This window comes from Monodelphis domestica, chromosome 3 (genome assembly GCF_027887165.1).
Source record: "Monodelphis domestica isolate mMonDom1 chromosome 3, mMonDom1.pri, whole genome shotgun sequence".
Taxonomy (NCBI): domain Eukaryota; kingdom Metazoa; phylum Chordata; class Mammalia; order Didelphimorphia; family Didelphidae; genus Monodelphis; species Monodelphis domestica.
In genome coordinates this window covers 482,190,031-482,212,243 of record NC_077229.1, presented here as the reverse complement: position 1 = coordinate 482,212,243, position 22,213 = coordinate 482,190,031, and the positions used below count along the sequence as shown (strand labels likewise).

Below are 22,213 nucleotides of genomic sequence, written 5' to 3'. Positions count from 1 at the left end.
TAATGCTAATTTGTGGTTTTATAAGTAAGTATGTTCCAGAGGAATGTTTCCTTTTGATTTTGATACCACTAATGATACCACTCATTTCTTTAACTTTGACCTCTCACAGTATCCCTTCATTGACTATGGTAAGCATTTTATCTTGCATATAAATGACATCACTCTCCTTCCATTTATCCAGCATAGCCGACTGAGTCATCCTTAAATCATTCTTACACAATTTATGAGTTGAGTAAACAGTTGTCAAGTCTTATTAATTCCATCTCAATAACATCTCTTACATTTATCCATCCTCTTTCCATGTGCCTAGAACATAGTAGATGTTGAATAAATATTCATTGACTCAGAATCACAGTTAATAGAAAAACATTGTATTTAAGAACTTTTTTATGACATCTTTGAACATAAGTCCTTTATTATAGTCATCAATGGATTCTTTTTAAGTCTCAGATGTATCAAAGAGCAGCTATCCTTGACTTCTGGCAAGCAATCATATCTCTGTCCTTTCTTCTTTTTATCTTTTGCTACTACTTCAGTATAGGGCCTAATGAATCCTTCATTCTAGACTACTGAAATAGCCTCAGACTTGACTCCCCTGCCTTGAGAATGTTCTTCCTCCAATTCTACTGACAGATAGATGAGGTGTTCGGTACTCACCCTTCCTTCCTAATCTTACCTTCCTCTGCTCCCAGGCATAACACCTTCACAAACATATTCCTTTTTTATGATTTTAATTCTCTTCCTCATATCTAGAGTTGGAATAGAGGTCTGTATACCCCTTCTTTTCCCTAATCTTGCATGAATTACATCAAAGAATTACAAAACTTAAAACAGAATACACATAATGTTCCCTTCTTTTTGGTAAATCATATCATTTCTTCAGGGCCCATCTCTTCAGTAAAGCTTTCCCTAATAAGTTTAGCTGATAGTATTTTTTTTCTCTTCCTGACAGCTTTTAGCAATTATTCACTGTACCAGACCTTCTGACATTTGATTATATTCAACTTTTCAATAATTTTGATTGTTCTCTAATTGTTTCATGTACTTGAACTCTTAAAAATATTAGAAGTTCTTTCAGCTCAAGAACTAGGTACACACACACACACACACACACACACACACACACACACACACACATACACACACACACACACCAGTCTCATTTTGCAAGTCAAGCTTAACCATAAGTACTAAAACTTTATTCATTTTAGATGGAAGTCTTCCTAAAACAAATCACGTACTTACCTGCTTCTCTTCAAGGAAGGCTATTTGAGTACATTTTATATACCTTATTATATTTGTCTATATGATAACATTGTTTATCACAGAATGGTTTACTTATAATTATTGTTATCATTATTACTATACTGAGTGAAATATTGTCTTCTGGGCCTGTTGAAGTATGTTAGTCTGTTTTCCCATACCTTAAATAACTCATGGCTACTGTACATTTGAGTTCTTCTGTATGCTTTTCAGTTTTAGTTTTCCTATATTTTCTATTATTATGCTTTTACCTATCTGTCTATCTCTACTCAGGGTTATTTCTTTCCTTGCTTCTAGTAGCTGCTGCTTTCTGCTTTCTAATTTGCTGCTTCTAATCTTCAGTCATTTGATTTATGTCTAAAATAAAAGGCTCTGAGTAAGTGTCTCAGACAGTCTTTTGACTAAAGTTCTTGAGCTTTGACTGACGTTGTGGCATCTGTTTTGGCTGCTTGGAGGCTCTTTTTGCTTCTTTCATAGTCATCATACCAGCTAGGGGACTTTTGGATGAATAAGGTATTAATTGTATTTCTTTTTTATCTCCCACAGTGCTAATTACAGATATAGTTAGGTAGTTACTTGTTAAGTTAAATGTAATTGAATTAAACTATCCATTTTTATTAAGTACTTGTTAAGAATATAACAGAGTACTTAAAATGATATTTAGTATTTCTTAGGCTATTTTCCATTCCTTATTATCTACTTATATAAAGATATCATATTTTTATACAATAGACCTAATATCTAAAACCTTAAAAGAACCAATCAAGATTTTTTAAATTTACTACACCATCTTTATAAGCTTATTACCCATATGATATAGTTTAAAAAAAACCCAAGAAACCACGAAATATTGAGTCAGAAAACTTAAGTTTGAATTTAATTCTGTTTCTACCTTTGTCTCCTTGGGCACATTACATTACACCTAACTTCTCTTCGGTTTTCAGTTTCCTTATCTTTAAAATAAAAGGTGTTGTGCTATATGATATTTAAGGTTCCTGTTTAGCTCTCAACTCATTATCAATATCATTCCTGAAAAAGTCTGCCTTAAACAATTATAAAGAAAAATGTTCATTTGTATAGCAAACAAAACGAAAGGAAAGGCCTTGTAGGAGCTCATTTAGGTGTATGACTTCTATTTACTTTGCTTTTACATAAAATGACCTAAACCAATTATAATGACCAAGTATAATGTTCCATCTGATTCAATTATATAACTTTAAATGAAAAACTGCCATGTAGGAGGTTAGGTGTGAGGAATAAAAATATGTTAAATAGCACAGTTCCTTCAAAAGTTTAATAATCAAATGAAATCAAATCATATTTTTATCATCATCATCATTATCATCATCATCATCATCATCATCAAAATGCCTGTCTAACCTAGATTTCATCAAAGATATTTTAAATCTAGTTCCCACGTGGTTAATCATACCCTCCCTCTCTCACTTCTCTGTGTAATTTCACAGAAATATAATGACATCCATTAGTTTTTATGTCTGTTGCCTCGGTTATTTGATGCTGCTAAGCTGTCACATTGTCTTCAGCTTTCATTATACTTTTTAGGATACGTTGGGTTTAAAAACCATAAAAGCAAAATCATCATTATTTTTATACCAAATCTTTGTACTATTCTTGTTTGTGTGGAATTGTGAATTAGATGTTCTTATGTATGTATGCAAATTTAATATTTGCCGAACAAAAGACTCTTCCATAAATGTAAAACTTGTGTAGATTACATTAAAAAATTACAGGATTTACAACAGAATGTATAATGACCTGTTTAGCAAAGCTGACTTGTAATATGTTAGGTAAACATTTAAAGCACAGCATATTCACACATCTAACCACTAATCTTTATCATACTGAACTGCAAAGAGAGAAAAACAGCTGTACATATGAAATTATTCTTAATATAATACCAAAGAAATGAAGTCTTATCAAACATAATCCTGAATTATTAAAAGTGGACAATGATAGAGTAAACTTTCCAACTGTAGCAATGAAATAAAGGGAGACAGAAAAGAAATTGAATTCAAGATATTTGTTTTAAGAGAAAAATGGATTATAATAAAATAAGCCTATATATGGAACTTATCTCTTCTTCTATGTGGATTAAGTACACTGAGCACAATCATTGGAACAAAGAAAATTTATTATGAAGCCGCCTGGGATATCACTCCACATATACATAAAGAAGAAAACTATATTAGAGGTTGAAATGAGAATAATAAAATTTCATTAAATATGAGAAGCCTAGAAATAGTCGTATGTATAAAGCAGACACTGACTCTTACCTCCATGCAAATACTGAAAAGTATTTTTAAATTCTCTTAATGAAGTTACAGTTACAGGACAAAATAAGTCATTCTTAGGCTATATATAAGGAATCAAGCAAATAGAAAAGATTTCCAACTCACATTCAGGCCACAGAAGATTTGAAAGCATCATAGTCTAAATAAACTTACAAGTTATTCATGCAACAGAGCATCTGCATAATATAATGTACTTTAATTCTAATTATATGGGGGAGAGAACAGTGTTTTAGTTTGAATACACTTTTTACAGTACCTATAAAATGGAGAAATTGGCCCCTAAAGGAGCATGGTGCTTGGAGCAATTTGAAGGTGCTTAATAACAATAAATGTTGATTGGTTATAGTGGAGATAGTATGGAAGTTGAAGCCTGGAAGGCTGGTTTCAAATTCTGATTCATCCTCTTTTAGTTGTTTGATAGTTGGCAAATCAAACCTTACTAAGCCTAACTCTTCTATAAAAAGATCCTTATGATGTGCCCTACCTCTCCTTTCTACTCTGACTGGCCTCCTTGCTGTTGCATAAGAGACTATATCCCAACTTCCAGCATTTTTACTGGCTGACCTCTATACCTGGAACTCTTTCCCTCTTCATCTCTGCCTCCTGACTTGTTCACACATAGTTGTTAGCATGTTGTCTTCCCCATTAGACTATGAGGTCTTCAGACCAAGGACTACTTTTTTTTTTCTTTGTATCCTCAGTTCTTAATACGTTGTGGGTACATAATAATGTTTGTTAACTGACTTACTTCACAGGTATCATGATTAAAAATGGGTTTGACAAATATAAGAATTAAAAAAAATTATTGTGGTCACAGTTTATAAAATTAACTCAAATCATGAGGCTATTATCAGCTTTAGAAGCTTTATTACAGCAAGTTAGAGATAGTAAAGAGGGAAATGTAGGAAGGTGATAGGGGACTTGTCTAGCCTACCACTCTAAGTCTGTTCCAAAGAAATCTAGCATGGTACCCGATAAAGTTCCAATCTCTGGCCATAGAAGCAGGAGAGCCTTAGCCTCCAAAGCAGAAGTCCTCCAACACAGAAATCCTCCAATGCAGAAGTACCATGCAGAAGATTCCAACACAGAGACACCAATGCAGAAGTCCTTCCTTAGCAAGAGTCACCAGCGAAGCAGAAGCAGAAGTGACTCAGAATGCTCCCTGCTGGCTTTTATAAGCAGTTTTCTCCATGTTACTTCCTGTCTCTGGTGTGTGCTGGTCTATCACATCTCAGGAACCAATCAAAGTTTCTCAATTTGCCCAGCACTGCCCATGGGGCATTGTCTGTGGGATCCACCTTCCATCCTCTGAGGGCGTGAACTCTTTTCAAAAGGATTCACAAGTTCCTGACTGATTAAGTTAAAAGGGTGGAGCATTCCAAGTACTTGATTAAGTTAAGATAAAAAAATTCCCTTGCTCTGAGGAAAATGCCCTAAAAATGCCCTAAAAACTTTAAAGGATCATGTAAATGTGCATCTAGTGGTTATGATTGTAATGATTGATCTTTGCAGCAGTGAGGATCACATAAAAAATTTGGTTTTCTCCCCTATGCTTCTGAGAAAATATTAATCTAGTAATGCCCTATAGGAGAAAAGCACCTTAAAAGGATTTCCTAACTATGTCATCTCTAGGGCATTTTGTGTTCTAAAAATAAGTACAACAGCTGTAATTACAATGTGCTTATTCATTATAGTAAAACTTAGTTTAATAAGCAGTATATCTTCACTTTTTCTGTCTCTAAGAGCAATTTTTATTTAAGAACAGACTTTGGAATTATTCCAGTTGTCCTTAAATAGTTGTACTTTGTAGTATAGCTATTTAAATAATGAACAAATTATTTAAATAATAAAAAATAAATGTACTTTGCATTCTCCCAGATTAATGGGAAAGGTTGTTTATCTTGTTTTATTTTATTATTTCTATTTTCCAGGTAACAAGTTTTTAAAATTATTCTATCACTCATACTCACCCTCCCCCCACCTGTGCAAATTTTTAAAAATAACACCCCCCCAATACTTATCTACATAGTATGTCAAAACAAGTTCGCACATGTCTGAATATCTGTGTGTCTTTCTGCATCTTGTGCACTCATATCTTTGTCAAGAGGTGAGTGTCATGTCATCTTTGTTTTGGGGGTCATTGATCATAGTTATAAAGTATTTAAAGTTATTTTTTCTCTATAATGTTTTTAATTTTCAACAGAAGTCCTTTGGGAACAGAGATCCAATACCAAAAATAGCTTTGGAGAAGAGAGAGAAGGGGAGATTAAGAGGGTAGAATAAGGGAAGAATTAGTCTTAAGCAAAAAAAAAAAATCTAAAGATGTACAAAAAAAATTATGTCCTATTTCTAATGGCAAAGAATTGGATACTAAGGGGATGTTCATCATTTAAGTATTGTTCATTATACTTTATAAACATTACAGAATACTCATACTATAACAAATTATGAAGGGGAAGAGAAGAGTCAACACTAAGGAGTGAGAGGAAGCATTTTTGCTTGGCTCACCCAATATAACTCCTCCATACCAATCTAGAAAAATGCACCATATTAAATTCCTATGAGGAAAACCAAGAAAAAGTCACAGAGTTCATTTTTCTGGCCCAGGGAAGCTTAGAAACTCAGCCACAGAGAATACTGGGGTGCGAGTTGACCAGGGGTATAGCTTGGCAGCCATAGCAGAAGGGGCAGTCATTATTTCCCCACCCAGGGATAGAAAAAGGGACCCAACATAGAGCACTAGGGCAGGAAATGACTGGGGCAAAAGGAGATCATAGGAGACCATTGAACTAGCATTGAGATTAGGAACAGGTACCATTTAAGGAGCTCTATCACTCTTTACCCAGCTCTGGGTCATGGACCCAGGACAGAGAGGAGCTATCCCTACCAAGAACTGGGCCTAGCCAAGTACTAAGCAAGACAAGTTATAGAAATATAGCATGTGATCCTAGCAGCACAGCAACAATTCATTTCTAGCCTTATGCACTTTCTAGCTTGTAGTGGAGTAGCTAGTGCAGAAGAGTTCACCAGAATCTGCAGTACCTCATAGAAGGTTAACAGACTGAGACCAGAAGCAGACTACTAAAATTCAACCAACAGGCACAAATCTGTATCAGGAACTTGTGAAGCTCAGATCAGGAGGTCAGTGAACATACCTCCCCCTGAATCACACCATTGGGGGAGTACTAAAAACTTACATGCCCCAGAATGAGCTATGAAAACAATAGAAAAATATAAACAGACAAAAGCTCAGGCCAGGCATTCCTCTCTCAGAGCACAGGAGTGAGCAGAGCCCAACACTGACATAAAGTCCAAAATCAAGAAGTAGGCTATAAGAATGAGGAAGGCATAAAGAACTTGACCATGAAGCAATAAAAATCAATCAATTAATTCAAAATAAGAGCAGTAAAGGAAAGATCAGGAAAGAATGGAAGCTATGCAAAAAAAAATATGAAAAGAGATTTAACAAGATACAAAATCTTACTGAATAAAATAACTCTTTTAAAAATTTGAATTGGCCAATTAGAAACTAATGACTTTGTGAGATATCAGGAAATATATTTTTTAAAACCAAGACTGAAAAACAGGAAAAAATAAGAAAATGTGAACTATTTTATTTTTTAAAAACACAACTAATCTGGAAAATAGATCAAGAAGAAGTAATTTGAGAATGATTGAAGTACCTGAAAGTCATGAAAAATGGAGCCTAGATATCAAATTTCAAAAAAGGAAGATAGCTCAATTATCTTAGAACTAGTGAGCAAAATAGAAATTAAATGATGCCACCTGTCACCCTCAGAAAGAAACTACAAAATAAACATCCTCCAAATATTATGGCAAGAATCTAGAGGTCCTAGGTCAAGCAGAAAATTTTATATACAAGTAGCCAGAAAGAAAATATCCAAGTGCTAAAGAGCCACAGTCAGTATCAGACAAAATTGAGTAGCCATAAGAATGAAAGGACAGAAGATTTGAAGTATTATTCCAGAAGCTACTGTATCTAGGATTACAACCAAGAATAACATATCCTAAAAAACTGAGTAGCATAAAAATAGATATTTAATGAAATAAAGAACTTTCAAGCATTCCTGATGAAAGGAGTAGAGCTAAATAAAAAATCTAACATTCAAACAGGATTCAGGAAAAGCATAAAAAAGGTAAACATGAATGAGAACTCATAAGACAGCAAACAAGGTCAAACTGTTTACACTTTTATATAATGATATATACATGTAACCCTCCCAAAGTGTGTCATCACCAGAGGTTTTAAGGACTCTAATTAGAGTATTGGGCATGATTCTATTTTGTTTAGATAATCTCAAAAAAAAAATGGTAGAGGGAATGCACTGGGAGAGCGAAGAATGGAGAGGAAGAATAGGGGCAATGATATAGCAAGGAAGGGCAAAAGATTGTCTATAAAATGGACAAGGACGTATTCATACAATGGAAGAGGCAATGGCAGGGAGTGAACGACACTTGAATCTTATCCTAATTTTTATTGGTTCAAGGAGAGAAGAATATAAGTATATACACAGGTGCAAAAATTCATTCCACTCAAAAGGGAAGTAGACAGGAAAGAGATTAAGAGAAGTGGTGAGAGGAATAAGGACAACAATTTATAATGAACATAATATATAATATTATAAGGTCTAACAATTTTGAAAGACTTAGTGCTTAGTATCTGACCAACTATTCTAAAAAATGATGAAACATGCCATCTGCTCCCTGATATAATAATGAAAGACACAGAGTGCAAAATGGGACACATACTTTTTTTTGGACATGACCAAAGTAAAATTTGTCTTGCTTGATTATACATGTTTTATAATAAGAGTTTTGTTTCCTTTTTTTCAGTTGGGCAAAGAGAAGATTAGAAAGTATATTTTTGCTAACAAAAAAATAAAATTTAATTTAAAATGAAAATAGCTTTAGAGTCAGATCTTTATTATGTTTTTATTTGTATCTTCAGAAAATTCTTCACCTTTATTTAGTGTATGGTCCTTGAGAAGGAAATAATATTTTGTTGTTGAAAAATAACAGTTGAGACTTTGCTATATCTTAGGGAGAGCTATGAGTATTTATTGTGACTATTTTTTCATTTGCTTCCCCGTATGCTTTTGGGATATGGTTTTTATTTATTACTTGATCAATATTTATTTAAAATTTGAATGCAGGGATAGACCCACTGAGATTTAGAATCTCATTTAGTAATGTGTCCTACATGCATTTTCTACATGCCCTACATATTGTTATCCTACTGAGAACAATAGAACATCTACTGAGAGGCATATGTATCTGAAAAAACAGATGTAGAATACAAATTAAGCACAATAGTTAAACACCTGAAAAATATCAACAAATATTTTCTAATGGAATTTAGAACTGAGGTATGAGCCATTTACTTTGGTCTTTACTTTAGCTTTGTGGTTGATATGTTTTTTATATTTTTAGGTTATTGTTATTATTTTAAAGAATGCCTCGGCATATGTAAAATCTCTGTGTGGTATAGTAGAAGGGCCTACATTTGGAGAAACAAGATCTACATTCAGATTCTGATTCTTTGACTTACTACCAGAGTCAAATCACTTAATTTCTTTACGTCTTGGTTTCCTCATCTATAAGCTGAGAAGTTGAATTAGATAACTTCTATAGTTCTTTCCCTCTCTTAGATCTATGATTATAAGATCATGACTCTAAGTCTTTCTATATGCTATAAAATTTGGCTATCTAAATGTTGATGTTAACTACTTTTAAAAGCTGAGTTGATATTCTTAGGAATTAAAAGAATATGTGAGACCTCATTCTACATATCCCTGAATCAGACTTTTGGCATTAGAAGAAACTTCAGTGGTATTTTGACCCAATGTGTATCTGAAAAGAAAATCTGAACTGAAGCATACCCATGAAGTGGTCACCCAGCCTCTGCTAGAAGATCTCTAATGAGGAGGAAACCACCACCTCCTGAGGCAGCCACACATTGCATTCTGGGACTGCTCTAATTGTTAGGCAACTTTTCCTGACACCAAGCCTTGATTTGCCACTTTGACTTTTCATCCATTCTCCTGATTCTGTCCTTTGGAAACAAAAAGAACAAATCTTCCACAAGTTACTCTTCCACAAGAATAACCTTCAGATAATTTAAGTTAGCTATTATGTTTCCTTATAAGTATTGTTTTTTCTCCAACATCTTTGCATTGCAGCATACTTAGAAAGGAGTAAGGTTTAAGAAGACTAGAAAGTAAGAAGGGGACAGATTATGTAGGAATTTAAAAACTAAACAAGATTGTATTTATTTTTGGAAGTAATAGGGAATCCCTGAAATTTATTTAATAAGAGGTAGCATGGTTAGACTTGTGCTTTAAGATCAATTTGTCTGCTGAGTGGAGAATGGACTGGAGTGAGGATAAACTTGAGGGATAACATCACCATTGGCCATGTGATGAGGGCCAGCACCAGATTTATAGGAAGGTTAAAGAGGAAAAGGAGTCACGTATGAGAGATATTATAAAAGGTACAAATGAAAAGATTTGGCAACTGACTAGATATCGGGGATAGAGAGTGAATTGAGGTTGACACCTAGATTGCCAGTTTAGGTGATTGGGAGGTTAGGATTACCCTTAATAGTAATAGGGAATTTGACAAAAGGAGAAGATTTGTGGGGAAGGTATAATGAGTTCATTTTGTACAAAAGGACTTAAACTATTTTTGGGGACATCTAGTTTGAGATACCTAATAGACATTTGGAAATGCAAGTGTCTGGAGGTCAGAAGCAAGATGTTAGGGCTGGACAAATAAGTATAAATATCATCTGCAAAGAGATGATAATTGATAAAGATTCACATATATAATCATATATATTTATTTATATGTATATGTTTTTATTTCTCCTATCATGTATTAATTTAGCAGATTGTTTTTATATATAATCTTTTTCTGTTTTTTTTTTACCTATTAATAGATATGATGATTTTGTCAAGTTCAAAATAATTAATCATTTTTCTTATTGTACTCAGATCATTTGGAAAGGACTCTAACATCTGTTAAAATTTAATCCACTTAAATTTTGTGATATTATTTGGTACAAGCCATGTTCACTGCTTCCTGTCTATAGTAAAGAAAGTAGTCGATAATATATAGACTTAGATATAGATATAGACTTAGATAATATATAAATTAATTTTTTCCTAGATAAAGTTTCTAAAGTTCAGCTCTATTCTCACTGATAAAGGAGCTGGTCTTTGGATCACAACAACAAAGAGGAGGTCTATAAAAATTAGACTTAATCATGCTAGGTTTGTGTTGTGAATTTCTCAATATAAGACTAAAGCATATTCAGTACCTAAGGAAAAATGTCAGCTTTGACTAATCATGCAATAGTTATCTCAAAAAATAGTGACAATAACCAAGTGGGAGTTCTCTAAATGAGAAATTATTTCCTAGTGGTCCTGAGACATTTTAATTTTTAGATTATAGAATATAAGTAATGAAAGTTACCCAGTTAATTAGAGGTGACGTGATAGCTCTTAACAGAAAAAAAAAAGTGCCAGAGGAAAAAGAAAGTAATGACCTCATTCCAGAAGATAACTCTAGCGTTCTACTGTAACCAGTATCATAGAAACATGAAAAGAATTTATAGTTTTCTCTAATCCGTTATTACTCTTTAAATTCTAACCATTTCTTTCCTTACTGGAGCTGCTTATTAGTCTATTAGGAAAAATAAATCCAATGGTGGAGTCTAAACCAGTTTTGCCATATATATGCTTCTTATCTAGTTTTATATCCTTAAGTGTTTGTTTTTGTCATTTAAATTGAAATATACATGTTTGTGGGAACATGGAGATTACAATACTGATGGGTGATTTTTGTCTATAACAGAAAGGATAGTCATTCCAGACTATTAAGTAACAGACTTTATAAATTCCATTTAATGAAGGCAGTGAGGTGGCTCAGTGAATTGAAAGTCAGGTTGACACATGGGAAGTCCTAGGTCCAAAAAATAGCCTCAGACACTTCCCAGCTGTGTGACCTTGGGCAAGTTACTTAACCCCCATTGCCTAGCCCTTTACTGCTCTTCTGCCTTGGAACCAATACACAGATTCTAAGACAGAAGGTAAGGATTTTTTTTTTAATGCCATTCAATTCCACAAGTATTTTTTATTAAGTAAGTAGTGACATTTTATTAAGTTAAGTAGTGACATTGTCACTATGCCTGACATTGGGGAAACAAAGACAAAAACGAAACTTCCATTCAAACTAGTGATTTATCCATGTATAGAGCTCCTCAGAAAGGAAAAAAAAAAACAAACTCTACCAATGTAAACTTCTTCTGCAATTTATAATCTTAGAGATTTTCCTGGGTGGGACATTGGGAAATTAAATGGCTTGCCTGTCAAAGGTGGGACTGGAATTCATTTTGACTCCAAGACTGTCCCTCTAACCACAATGTTATATGCAAAACAGAAAGTAAATGCACAGTAATTTCTGATGATAATGGGTGCTAACAAGATGATTCTTGAAGGATAGACACTTAAGCAGAATCTTAAAGGAAGCTAGGGATTCCAAAAGTAGAAGGTGAAAAGAATCATGGCACCAGTGTACACAGATACAAGATGGAATGACCTACCCCAACAATAAGTTTACCAGTTTAGCTGGATGGTAGTAATGTGTGAAGAAGACTAAAATATGATCAGTTTTGAAAGATGGATCTGAATTGTGAAGGGCTTTAAATACCAAGAGTTTATTCCAAGTTTACGATTTGTTATAGGCAGCCACCAAAGCCTCTTGAACAATGGAAGGACCTGTGCTATATCTATTTTGTAGATTTGTAGAAGAAACTCTAAAAATATAAATTATGGCCCTGATAAGCATGAAAATGCTTTCAATTTGTATTAATAGATGTTTTTTCTGTCTCCTTTTAACTTAGGGACCTTGCTGCAAGAAACTGCCTCGTAGGGGAAAATAATGTTTTGAAGATCAGTGATTTTGGAATGTCTCGTCAAGAAGATGGTGGAGTGTATTCATCTTCTGGCTTAAAGCAAATTCCCATCAAATGGACTGCTCCAGAGGCTCTCAATTATGGTAAGAATATGTTCTCTCTTATCTTTTAGTATTATAAAATGAGCCACATACAGCATGAAATTATTCACAACATAGATCAAACCTGAAGTTTAGCCCAATTTTTAATTACTTCAGCATATGTTTCATCCCAATGATGTTTAAACTTTCATGCCTTAATACTTTTATTTCTATGTGTGTGTGTGTGTGTGTATGTATATATACACATATGTAAACTAAGCATACAGGCATTATCAGATTTCTTCACAAAAAATATTTTTTCTCAGTTCACTGATATTGATTCATTTATGATTGCCTTTCAATAAACTATGACTTTGCTTTCTATTTTAAAAGCACAGAGAATATTTTCCCCCTTCTCAAAAAGAGGTATATCTGTGCTAACTCAAATAGTTGAAATATATGCAGTAATTATAATACAGCAACTCTGGTACTAGGCCCCTGCAAAAGAATAGTTTAGATTTTACTATATTTGACTCAATAACTACTTCTAAAATTAGCTTCCTAAAATTAATCTTCATAAATCTTTAGTCCTTTATCATGAAAATTTTAGATAAGTTTCTTAACATCTTTTGGTGGGAGGGGGCAAAGAATGTGATTTTCTACACTATTGGATCTCTGATTTTCCATTGAGGAAATTCCCCTTGCAAATATAAATTAGCAACAGCTATTCCATAATATACAGCCTTACTGGATTGTCTGGTGTACCCACAGTCTGTGTGTCATTCAATCTTAGGATATATATTTATATATGATATATGTAGATGTGTGTATATATATATATATATATGTCTAGATAGATAGATATAATAGAAAAAGGAAGATAAAAATTACTTTTTCAGATATGAGGGATTTTTTTTACTTAAAATTTTATGCATCATTTCAAAAGGAAATACAACCCACACTTTCTGTGGGTTGGGAGTAATATGTCATAACAAGATCAGGGATAAAAAGAAGAAAAGACCAGACTGTGCTCTAAAGAGAAATTCAAAATTGTATTTAAATATGGGAAAGCAATTAAGAAGCAGCATGCAAACCTAAGGTTGGTGAATGAGTATAGCATACCTTGAATAGTTTATGAATTCTGATCACTACAGTGACCAACCCATGACTCAAGAGGAATTGATGGTGAAGCATAATACTCATAGCACCATTATGCACATTATGTTTAGACATGGCCAATGTGTGGATTTGTTTTGCTTGATTTAGCAGCGCATCATCTTGAAAAAGGGATTTACCTTCCTCACTGCTACAATACCAACTGCCACAAAATGGCATTCAATAGAGGCAGAATTCCACAGATTATTTCTGTTCATCCCTCTTTGCTAAAGTCCCTGAAAACCAACAGTAGAGATAAAACCTACTACTCCTGTGGACACAGTGATTGAAGACCCAGAAAAGAAAGTTCTTGCCACCAAAATCCTTTGTCAAATAGTTTGACTGTAGAAATCAATATGACTCCTCAGTAGAAATAACATTAAAGAAGAAACATTACTCTCTGCTTTGCCACTGAACTCCAGTGTGTGATGGAACTGTTCCATCTGACTTACAGCTAAAACCTGTAGAGTTTCAGTTTCTTAGAAGTGGGGACTCTTTTCTATCCATATCTCCAATAATTATTATTTTAACATAGCATGTTTTATTTTACATGGTAATTATTATAACATTAAAGTACAGTATAGCAATCATACCATAATTTTATATATTATAATATATAACATTAACATTCCTTTTTTTAAATTTCATTAATTAATTTCTTAAATTTCATAAACAAATATCTTAAATTTGAGGACATAATAATGATGTCAGAAAAAAAGAATAAAAGAAAATATAGCACATATGCTCTGGGAATATTATCCCAAATTCCCATTTACATTAGGAAGTTTTTTTTTCCCCTCTGTTAAGGATTCTAGGAATAATCCTGAGAAGTTAGAAGTTAGTTCACAGGTGTGCTTCACTCATTGAATACAATTTTATATCATTACCATAAATTGTAATTACCACCCAAAATTCATTAACTTTTAGTTACGGGTATTTAATAATATGGTCTAGTAAGAATAATTGTTCTTTGTTCCTTTGTCTCAGAAGCCTAGGATATATCCCCAAATACATACTGAGGGTGGTAAACAGTGGACTCATATTTGGAGAGTTCATGTAGCCAAAGGAAAAACCATAACTCCTTTTCTCACTTTGTGGAGTATTCATGGAGTTCTCTGTAGACATGACAGAGCTTTATACTGGGCTCATTCTTTCTCCTGAAACTGTCTTTCTTTAGCGTGTGTAGTTCATACTCAAGTTGCTAATATAGACATTGCCACCAAGCCACTGCTGCTCCAGGGATACTGCTGAGACTCCCATGAGAAGTCTAGCATCTTCTGATCTTTCATAATTTACAGGGTCATCCTCTAGTCAAGGAGTAGGAGAGGAGACAAGACTTTTTTCCTCCCCAAGTAACTCCCTCTTAAGGTCTTAACTGGAATTGCTTCCACTACTGAGCTGGTCTGCCAAGTATAGGCTGAAATCTGGATGATCTGGCCCTTTGATCTAAGCCCCCATGGTTAGAGTTCCTTGGAGTCCTAAAGTTAGCTGCCTTTCCTTAGTGTCCTAATTTTCCCTTAGCTCTTTATAGAAATGTTGCCTTAAGCCATCGCTACTCTAGAAACACGGCCCCAAAAGTAGATCAAGACCCTGCTGCACCCCCTTGGTGACCAGTAAGTCTGATCTTGCAACTTTCTGAAATTCACAAGATCCTTCAATTATCTTCTTGGCTACTATCATTTCATTTTTTCCCATGGTTTGACAATACTCTATCCTTTCCCAAATTGGTAAACTAGATTTTTTCCCTTTGATTGATTGATCGATTGATTCAGTAGAAGTGTTTTTAAGGTAAGGTATTAGGAGGTATAATATTATGTTAGTTACATTAATTAGGTTGGGGTGATTGATTTGATTATTCAGTTAGCCCCATCGTTACAAAGAAAAGTGGGCCATAGAAGCTTTTTAAACAAACAACACAGAAAACAGCAGGCAGTTTAGAGGGACACAAACAAAATGGTCAACTTTAAAACTAACATTGAATTTATTATGCACTTTTTTAGATAAGCAAGCTGTTCTTATGGAGATTCGTGGCTTCATGTACAAACCTCATTTTTCTTTCCTATTTACATATAGAAATGTTCATGTTAATTGAAATTTTCAAGTATAGAATAACAAAAACTATTTTTTGAAATTGACTTCAGTTTGAAAAGAATATATTATTCCTACAATTAAATTAGGAAAAGCTATGAACATGAAATGGATTTAAAGTTAAGTTGGCCCAATACCTGCCCACTGGTACTCACAGATGAAGAAGATTAAAAAATATTCTAGAATCTATTCTGAATACTACCTGTGTTAATATTGCAGGATTGTCTATTTTATATTATTTGAATTCTCAAATCTTTTCCTTGATTTATAGTTTTTTTAAATGACTACCATTGCTTTCCTTTCTTTTTCTTAAGAGAATACTTCAGTTGACTTAGGTAAGAAACAGTGACAGAGAACTTTATACTTGATAAAATATACTTGGAAATTCAAGTGTGTTATTTTTAGTGTTTTGTTACAGTGAAGTCCTAGCAATTTCTGGGTCCTGAAAATGAATAAATAAGAAAATGGATGCAGTTTTATTTATTTAGTTAGTTCCAGTTTATTTTATTTGAAGTGAATTTGTTCCTTATGAAAACTATGTACCAAAATCTCAGGTCCTTTTAGAAACAATGCTAGCAACTAGGATGTAAACTACCTTCCCCAAATCTGCCCCAGAAACTTCACTCTGACCTGTGATGCTTTTCTCTTACTCAAGAATGAACCCAATGGAGGATAGACCCAAGATGGAGAAGGTACAGAGGCTCATCTGGTTTCTACAAAGTTACCTTCCAAAAAAGCACATCAAAATGAATTCTGGAGCAGCATAACTCACAAAAAGACACAGTGAAATAATTTTTCAGCTCAAACCTACTTAAAAGGCCAACATGACCAGTCTAGCACTCATGACCATAAGCACTCACAGACACATCTCTCTTTACATCATATCACCTTGGAAGAACTGAAAGCAGATAGATCCCCAGTGCTAGCTCTGAAGGAAGCACAAAGAACCTGGATTTTGGAACAGTACTCCCTTAACCCCAGTTATAGAGTTCAATTTTAACAGTTTTTTAAACTAAATGAAAAGAAAAAGTCAAGAAAACAACAACAAAAAAAGAAACTTGGCATAGAAGGTTATTTTGGTGTTAGGTTAGACTCAAACACAGAAGAAGATAGCAAAGTCAATACTTAATATCAGTTGTTCTCAAACCCTTCCCCCCCCCCCCACCAAAATAATGAGGAGCTCAAAAAAATTTTTTTTAATCAAATAAGAGAGGTAGAAGAAAAATTGGGAAAAGAAATAAGAAAGGGTCAGGAAACTCATGAAAAAAGTAATCAACAGTTTGGTAAAACAAAAAGGCACAAAAAAATGCTGAAGAAGTGAATATCTTAAAAAAACAGAAGAGACCAAGTGGTAAAGAAGCACAAAAATCCAAAGAAAGGAGGAACCCCCTTTTTTCCCATTTGAATTAGTTTATTTAGTTAGTTTAAACATTATTCCTTGGTTATAATAATCACATTATTTCCCTCCCTACCCTCCACCTACCATTCCCCCAGCCATGCGCAATTTCATTGGGTATTGCTTGTGTCCTTGATCAGAACCTCTTTCCATATTGTTGATGTTTGCACTAGGATGTTCATTTAGTCTACATTCCCAACCATATCCCTTCAATCCATGTATTTAAGCAATTGTTTTTCTTCAGTGTTTTTACTCCCATAATGTTTCCTCTGAATGTAGATAGTGGTTTTTCTCATAGATAGGAGGAACCCTTTTAAAAAGTAGAATCGGCCAAATGGAAAAAGGTATACAAAAATGCATGGAAGAAAAATGCTTCTTGGAAAAACAGAATTGACCCTTTGGAAAACGTGGTACAATAATTCATTGAGGAAAAGAACTCTTTTCAAAGTAAAATTGGCCAAAATGGAAAAGGAGGTATAAAAGGTCACCGAAGAAAATTTTGTCTTAAAAATTATAATTGGGCAAGTGGAAGTTACTGACTCCATGAGAGAGCAAGAAACAATCAAAGTCAAAAGAATGAACAAATAGAAGGAAATGTGAAATATATCATAGGAAAAACACCCTACCTGAAAAATAAAATCAGGGGAGAAAGAATTATTGGACTACCTGAAAGCCATGATCAAAAAAGGAGTTTGTTTAGACATCATTTTTCAAGAAATTGTCAAAGAAAACTGCCCTGATATTCTAGAACCAGACAATAAAATAGAAATGGAAGGAATTCACCAATTACCTCCTTAAAGAGATCCCACAAGGATAGTTCCCAGTTATATTATAGCCAAATCTCAAAACTCCCAGGTCAAGGAGAAAATATTGTAAGCAGCCAAGAAGAAACAATGAAGATATCCTGGAGCCACAGTTAAGGTAACACAAGTTTTAGCAACTTCTACATTTAAGAATTAGAGGGTCTGGAATACAATTCCTCAGCAAAATTGAGTATAACCCTTCAGGGAGGAAAAATGATCATTCAATGAAATAGAAGACTTTCAAACATTCCTGATGAAAAGACCAGAACTGAATGAAAAATTTGACTCTCAAATACAAAACTCCAGAGAATCATAAAAAGATAAATAGGAAAGAGAAATCAAAAGACATTTTATCTTAAGTAAGGGTTTATTTGGGGAAGACAGGAAAAGATAGAGAATGGAGGTAAGAGGGTTGGGGATTTCCCTAACACTACAATGAGCCTTAGGTTGGAGGATATTGGGATAGAGTTCAAATTGAGAGAAATGTCTGATAGATCTGGAGGTTCAGTCATTATCATCAACAGAGTAAACCAGAGAGATATTGTCCTTTCTTCTGCCTTCAGAGTCACCAGGACCACCTCCTGTCTGTCTTCCAGGTTAAAAGACATAATCCTTCAGTTGATCTGTTCCTTTCCTTCCAACTGCTCTTCCCGGTAACATTCCAAATAGAACCTTCTTTTGACTGACAGGTCATCAGCCTCTGCTTTTGCCTTTTTCATGCTTCCCAATTTCTCTCTTCCACAAATCCTCCCTTTTTGTCTTGGAAAAAATGCAACCAGCATTTTTCATGATACTTACCTTTTAGATATATATTTTGTTGTATTTATAACTATCTAATTCTTAACCCTGTATTATATTAAATATTCCTTTACCCTCCCAAAATAACAAATCCTAATCTGTTTTAGCTATTCTCTCTATCTAATTCTGTGCTAAGTTTGGATATAGGAAAATGGTTTAGGTAATAGAGATTTTACATGAACATGGGTTTTTTGAACATAATAACAACTCATGTAATAGTTTTAAACAATTCCAACAATTTCAACAGTATTTTGAATATGTAACTGTCTTATCTCCTAGTGTCTATAAATTCAACTAAGTAAATTTTCTATTACTAACAATTGCTAACCTCAAATCATTATGTAATCTAACTTCTATACTTAAGTAGTTTTTATGTCTGTCCCTAGTTCCCTAAGACTTTGAACAATTTTCTAAACTGTCCCTATAGTTTAGTTATTAGAACATTAATAAATTAATTAGTTAGTACATTAGTATTCACATATGTACATAAGGTATATCTATACAGATTTACATATGTACAAATATATTGTTCTTGATTTCTGTGCAAACTCATGCAGATAAGAAATTTATTTGTTTGAATTTTCCACAGAAATGTATATATCAGTGTAAATTTTGTGTTTTGCAACTATGCATATGTTGTATACTTACCCATCAGGAACATACTGGAACAATCAGGAACATGCATGCATGTAAAGTTTTTACATGTGCATGTATGTAAGATTGAAATTTTTCATTGTGCATTGAAGTAAGCTATGAATTCTTCATGAGTGCTTGTCAGCATTCATTAGTTATTCTTCATGTGTAGAAGTAAGCATTATATGTGTTCATCTTCATGAGTGGGTGTATGCATAATGTATAAGTTCTTAGCATTTTTGTTAATATGAATTTGAAGTTTTCTTATCTTTCTGATGTTAGAATTTTTCACAAGGAGATTCATTATTTGATGTCTTTAGTTATGTATTGGAGATATTATTTGGATATAATGTAATTCGTTTGGTCATGGAGTTATGTTTTCATTTGAAATAACTTTGTTACTTTCTTTGCTGTTACTATGGTTGGCAGAGGCTTTGTATAGATTATATAGAGACTTTTCTTTAGAGTTAATCTTTTAAATTCATGTTTTTCTTTGTGTTATTGACTACATTTCTTTCTGGAACTGTTTTATTTGCTTTTGCAGTGCTGTCCTTTCATATTCATAGTTTCCATTCATAATCTATCATTTTAACATGTGTAATGCTCTCTTGTCTGTACTTTCTGTTGATTCATACTCTCATGTGTGCTTTCCTTTCATAGGTACTGTTATTGATTTTTCTAGGACTATTCATGCTGCTTCTTATGACCAGGGCTTCTTTTTTTATCAGGTGTTATTTGCATCTATCTTCATTGATGACATGATCACATTGTTGTTTCTTGTGAGATATCTGAAAGTATGATGTAATATCTTCATGGTATACCCTCCCTCTCTTCCTTCCCCTGGTAGAGATTGTTGTAGGATGAAGGTTGAGAGATATAAATAACCTGTTTCAGTCCTCATCTATAACTTACTTTGATAACAAATTCATCCAATGTGAATAGATGCTTCAATAGTATTCTTGGTGTTTGTATCTGTCATAGTTATGAAGTTGGAGTTTGCTACTAAAAGCTTAGGAGTTTTTTCTTATTGTTATTGAATTACTTAGTTGTTCTTTTGTCAGAATATTTCTTTTTCTACCTAAGACTAGTCTTCCTTCTCACAAGGTTTTTGGATTGTATGTTACCCTAGGGAATTCACACTAATCTTGGTTTCGCTCTTACTGCTTGAATGTTATTTGTCATGTGTTTGAAGTTAGAGAATAGATGTGAAATTGTATATCCTTATCTTTCCTCCTCCAGTTCTTTAATATATTCCTTGATATCCTCCCATTCAAAATCTGTATCTGTACAACCTATGTCAGATGTTGTTAACTGTGGCATTATGTGTTGATCTAAGCCTATGTCACCAGGTTTTATGTTTCCCAAATCAGTTTCTGGTTGTTTCTCATTGATAAGCTTTAAATTTTTGTTTTGAGGTGGTATATTCGATGGTATGGGGTTAGTTTCTTCTGGCAGATATGCAATGCTGTTGCTAAAATTCATAGGTTCTACTCTATCATCAGCCTGAAGTTTTTGTTCATCTCCACACTCTTTTGACTGTATAGAGATAAAAATCTTTCCCTCTATGATGTTTTGTTCTGGGAATGAGTTTAGTACATCTGCATTTTCCCCTGGTTCACTAGGATGTGTGCCTTCATTCTTCCCCACATTACTCCATACATATGTTTCTGGCTGTGTAGCTAAGGTGTGTATTGCTACTGAGTCACTGCTCGTTTCTTTGCTACCCTCTGCCAGCTGTATGGTTGAATCAGGTAAATCTTCTTTATTTAAAACATTTCTTATGAGATTTTCATTTGAGGTTGATTGTACTATATCCTCTACTTCATTAACAATGAATTTAAATCAAATCTATGATTAAGGTTATATATATAACATATAATGTTACTTGGTCAGGGCCCCCTCCCTCCCCACCCCCCCCCCCCGCCACTCAAAATGTTGGTTTCAAGTCTGTCATTTGAATCCTTGGGTGTTCTTTCAGTTACTAAGTCTGATATTCCATTCCTCTTTTCAAATTTAACTGTTATTTCACTTCCATTACTTTGAATATGATTATTATTTTCAAATGTAATATAAGCTTCATTTCCATTAAATTTTGTATTGTCTAAATCAGTCACTGAAGGATGGAAAGTTTCAGCTTCAGGATTCAGATTAGATGTTTTCTCTAAGGAGATTTGTGCCATATAACTATTTGAAGAATTAACTGTGTTTCATGGGATCTTATGCAAGTCTGTGAATGTTTCCAAAGTATATCTCCATTAAGAGTAACCTCATTGGTAACAGTAAATTTGTGCTTTGATTTTCTGTTCCAGTCATTTTGCTGCAGGGAATTGAAATTGTGTTTCTCTGTATCTCTCACTAACTCCTGCTTGAGTTTATGTGACTGTTTCTGACTTTTCTTTTTACAAAATTCTTCCTCCTTGGATGCAGTATCTGCCCAACCATTTCCCTTATCCTTTATCCGAACTAGCCCTTTTGCCTTCATAAATTCTTCAAACAGGTTCTTAACAAGAGTCTCTAGGTTTGTATCCACTGCCATGATCTGTGCTGTCTGTTTGGGAATCACAAATCTATAAATGTTCTTAAGCTAGGTCAGTGTCTGTATTGAAGCCATGGAAATGATACAGATCGATGTCAAAATTTGCCAGAGAATAGTTTCTTTTTGAAATGGCAACTGGAGTATGAACATAGTGATATTGAATACTCTGTTTCTCATGTATACCTGTTTTTTACCTGACTACATGCCTTTTGAT

General features: G+C 33.7%; 1 protein-coding gene across 9 annotated transcripts in view; it reads left to right on the top strand.

Moving 5' to 3' along the window:
• FER (FER tyrosine kinase) overlaps window positions 1–22,213 on the top strand; it is a 258,919-nt gene that overhangs the window by 222,349 nt on the left and 14,357 nt on the right. For all 9 annotated transcript variants that reach the window (XM_056824726.1, XM_056824725.1, XM_056824719.1 and 6 more), the window contains one exon: window positions 12,499–12,653. In XM_056824726.1, coding sequence (XP_056680704.1) covers window positions 12,499–12,653 — 155 coding nt within the window. The remainder of the gene's footprint in view (window positions 1–12,498; window positions 12,654–22,213) is intronic.